This window comes from Triticum aestivum, chromosome 4D, assembly GCF_018294505.1.
Source record: "Triticum aestivum cultivar Chinese Spring chromosome 4D, IWGSC CS RefSeq v2.1, whole genome shotgun sequence".
Taxonomy (NCBI): Eukaryota; Viridiplantae; Streptophyta; class Magnoliopsida; order Poales; family Poaceae; genus Triticum; species Triticum aestivum.
In genome coordinates, this window is record NC_057805.1 from 517936796 (window position 1) to 517940823 (window position 4028).

The 4028-nt window shown below is 40.8% G+C and overlaps 1 protein-coding gene across 2 annotated transcripts in view; it reads right to left on the bottom strand.

Moving 5' to 3' along the window:
* The window catches only part of LOC123100829 (obtusifoliol 14-alpha demethylase-like), a 3309-nt gene extending 1783 nt beyond the window's left edge, over window positions 1-1526 (bottom strand). The window contains exons 1-2 of one of the 2 annotated variants that reach the window (XM_044522700.1): window positions 1421-1526; window positions 645-1162 (exon numbers count right to left, since the gene is read on the bottom strand). In XM_044522700.1, coding sequence (XP_044378635.1) covers window positions 645-1127 — 483 coding nt within the window. In that variant the 5' untranslated portion in view covers window positions 1128-1162; window positions 1421-1526. Of the gene's footprint in view, window positions 1-644; window positions 1164-1420 lie in introns of those variants that run through there. The other variant, XM_044522701.1, reaches the window with a different exon arrangement.
* Between the last annotated feature and the right edge of the window lie 2502 nt (window positions 1527-4028).

Consider the following 4028-nt stretch of genomic DNA (forward strand, 5'->3'; position numbering starts at 1 on the left):
ATCACATCTACGCTATTTTAGTCCTTAGACGTGGGATCGATGTAGACCGCCGATTCGTTTTATTTAATACTGCGTTGGCAGGGTCTTGAACTCAAGACCTCTTGGTTCGGATACATATTGAATTCATGCACCAGCCAACTCATCCAAAAGTCCGAACTGATGGAGGGAGGCGGGCAATATATTTCAACACCTACAAACATTATATGCCTTTTCAAGTTTAGAATTTTAATTATTAACTATGATCAAAGTCATTTGTCTCGGAAATGTGCAGGGCATGTGCTTGTTTTAGGAAAAAAACAAGAGATTGGGCATGTACAAGCTGCACAAGCCCATATTGTCCAGCTAGGTCACCTTGTGGCTTTGATGAAGAAGTTTATTCCAGCAAATTAAGTAGAAGTTTCAATTTTGTTTGAATAATGTAAATTAATTGTTTGTGAACTGTTAAATTTTGTGCAAGAAATATATTGTACTGTATATTGCACAAAAAGAATACTTATAGTAAAGAACAACTACAATATATATAACATAGAGCTTCGCAAAAAGAATATAACATAAATATATGTGCCCATAAAGTAATTTATAGGCATAATAATAATAATAATAATAATAATAATAATAATAATAATAACCGGTATGTTGCTTGCCTGTACTTCATGAACCATATAATCAACTTTGCTTCTTAATTGTGTTGGCTTCATTGCATCTATGGCAAAGCGTATCTGTCTGTTTCTAGTTTCGAAATCCACATCAAAAATAACTCCTTTGCCGAAAATAGGGATCGTGAATTTATACATATCCGGGTGGCAGAGTTCCGAGTTCTTGGCTTGAAAGAAATGAGATGTGACCTCCGGTCCAACCAATAAAGTCACCTTCTTCAAACCAAACAGGTTTATTGTGAATACACTGCCCAGCTTTGCATGCAGGTCATGGAGTACTGGATGTAAACCCTTGGTCAGGATCGTAGGCAAAGCAGCTACAAGAGAAGCACCACTTGCAATAGGTGGCTGAAGCGACCCCTTTTCTGGCCTTGGAGCAACAATTCTTCTTACAATAACTTTTGTGATGATCACGGTGAGAAAAATAACTGCTATACTGAAATACGCACCCGGAGGAAATGTTATATCCATTTTGGTACAAACTTAGTGTTGTGGAGCAGACAGGCCTAATGAACAAACAATGATGGACGTTAAGATAAGTAGGATGTCATATACATGGTATTCTATGGAAGTGTTCAAAGTAAACCACATCACGGTGTCATGCAAATCTCCACATAAATCCCTTTTTGTGGAAAAATATCTACATAAGTTCTTAATTACATCTCATGTGAAGGGGAGAGAATGCTAAAATTTGCAGAGAGAGAGAGAGAGAGAGAGAGAGAGAGAGAGAGAGAGAGAGAGAGAGAGAGAGAGAGAGACCGTACCTTGTCTTCCAGTTATGGAACTTATGCTACTGCGATGAGATGGAAGAATGTGTGAAGTAATGCGCTATCTTATAGGGGTATTACGATCGAAAGTAGCACATAGTTTACTGTCATATGCCAAATAATCCAGCTCATCCTTTTGCGAGAGGTTGACTTGACAAATAGTTGTTAACTAAAATGGCGTGGGATGTGCATGGCATAATTAATCCAGCTTCTGATGTCACCCTGTAGGTTTAAATATTGAAATTTTGATTTATGTGCAAGTTGCCATTGTCTCTTCCTGCTGACTTAAAATAGGTCTTTTTTTTGCGGAGAAGGTCGGGTAAGGTTGGTTTTGCGGAGAAGTTCAGATTCTTCGGTTGTCTAGTCAGAGAGTGCTTGCAGAATAACAATGCGTTGTATAAAATGACCTATTAAGAGTGTGTAGTTCGCAATTTTTTCACTATGTAGTTTAAGGGTCTCTCTGTTACAGTATTTCTGATGTATAGAATAACTACTTTGCAAGCGTTTGTAGAATAGACGAAATGTATTACCAAAATATTATGTACAAATTTCAACGGAATATTCAACCGTGATATTGTACTCCCATGTACTTCCTCTGTAAATTAATATAAGATCTTGTAGATCACTGATCTAATAAAAGATATAAAAGCGTGAAGCATGCCCTCGGATTAACAAATAAGTATCGTCTCATCACAGCGATAGCTAGCTACTACATGCAATAATTGCGTAGCTAAGTGGAGAAAAATCCTGTGTTTCTTAATGCTGGAGAGTGGAGATGCTCCCAATCAAACCAAACGAAACCATAGTCAGTCTCCCTCTTGGATCCACATTGTCTGATACGTTTCCTTCTCGTCTTGGAGCATCGGGAGGAAGCGGCGATTGTCCTCATGGGTCAGTGGCGGCGGCCTCTCCGCCGCTGGCTGCTCGGCGGTGACCACGACGGAAGCAAGTGAGCATATCTTTTGGGTCCGCGAAAGGCTAAAAAGTCTTTGGTTTGATAGAAACGTGCTACCTTCCTCCTATATTATCATTTCTTTCTTTATTACTGTCTTGACTCCTGGCTTGGATCTTGCATGATCCAGTCGTAAGCAGGTTCTAAGACCATTTTGGTTTTTTATATGAAAAAAATCGGAGAGCTCCTGCTAAAAGAAAAAAAATCCTTTATTTATTCTTCCACGGGGATGCCCAGTCTGCTAAGACGATCAACCAACGTCTACACCCATCTGCCAGGATCACTGTTAATCCGAGGGCAAGGTTCATGTTTATTTGCATGGAGCGCATTGTTTGATACGTTAGTTAGCATCTCTCTCTCTCCCCCTCGCTATATAATTATATTTCTTGCTTGCCAACTCTCTCCCATCTGCCGCACGGCTTGCTACTCTCTCGGTCCTAAATTATTTGTCTCAGAGTTGTGTAGATACGAATGTATGTCACAGTAAAATGTGTTTAGATACACCGATCTGTATCTAGACAAATCTACGCCCATCCCCCTCCCCCTCTCCATGTTTAAATCCTCATCTTCATCCCAATGCCTCTGTAGCACGTCACGTTGGGTATGTAACAACATGCATGCATGGTGAGATCTGATAAGATCATCTTGCAATCTCCTAATATCTTTTTATTCTTGTTTCCTAGGATCTTCTATTTTTTACTGAATAGTTTTTCAAAAATATCTGGGTTGGCTCGGCTTGGCTTGGCTTGGCTTGACGAATAGTACAAATCCTTGTTTTACATTGGTTCCATTGAGTTTATCTTCAGCGAAATATTTTTGGGACACCAGTAGTAGCAATCTTGGAGGGAAACTTACTCAAAGAATCCTTTGAGTTTTTTTGTGGAATAAAGAATTCTTTGTGTTATTTCTCTATAGAAACTGATTTTTTTTTGCTTATTTGCGTATTACGTATATACTCGCCCCAGTCCCAGTTTGAAACATTAGTTGCTCAGTCAAAATATATGAGTGATCAGAATAAATGGTGCAACACAAGTAGAAGTAGCACACAACGCGCAAATCTTCAAGGTGAGGCATTAATCACAAAATATATAAGACTATATCGTAGCTCAAAGGACGTCATTGGATAGCTTAGAGAAAACATGAGTACGTATGTAGGTAGGCAGAAGAAAAGGTGGATTTGTTTGTTTTGTGTCGTCTGGCCGGCCACTTGCAGATGCATACATAAAACAATGGAGCTTAACATCTCACACAGTAGAGTAAATTGCATAAAACCATCGCTTTGAGGGCTAGGTTTGCGAAAAACACTAGGATACATTTTCTCTGCAGAAAACACCACATCTCGCGTAATCGTTTTGCAAAAACCACTGATTGGCGGATCTGGCTCGTGTAAGTGTGCTTATGACATATGGGTCCCACTTTTCGCTGACGTGGCATAACGTTTTACCAAAAAAATGCTAGATGGGTAAAAAAGCGAAAACACCCCCAACAATTTTCCCCTGTGTCGCCCAGGGGCTTCTCTGTCCAGCGACCATAGTCAGCGCCGCCGTGCTCCCGCCCTTGCCCTGCCGGCCGCGCGCGCCCTTGCCTGGCCGCCCTCACCTCCCTGCCCGGCCGCGCATGCCCCTTGCTTGCCGGCCGCGCGCGCCCTTGCCC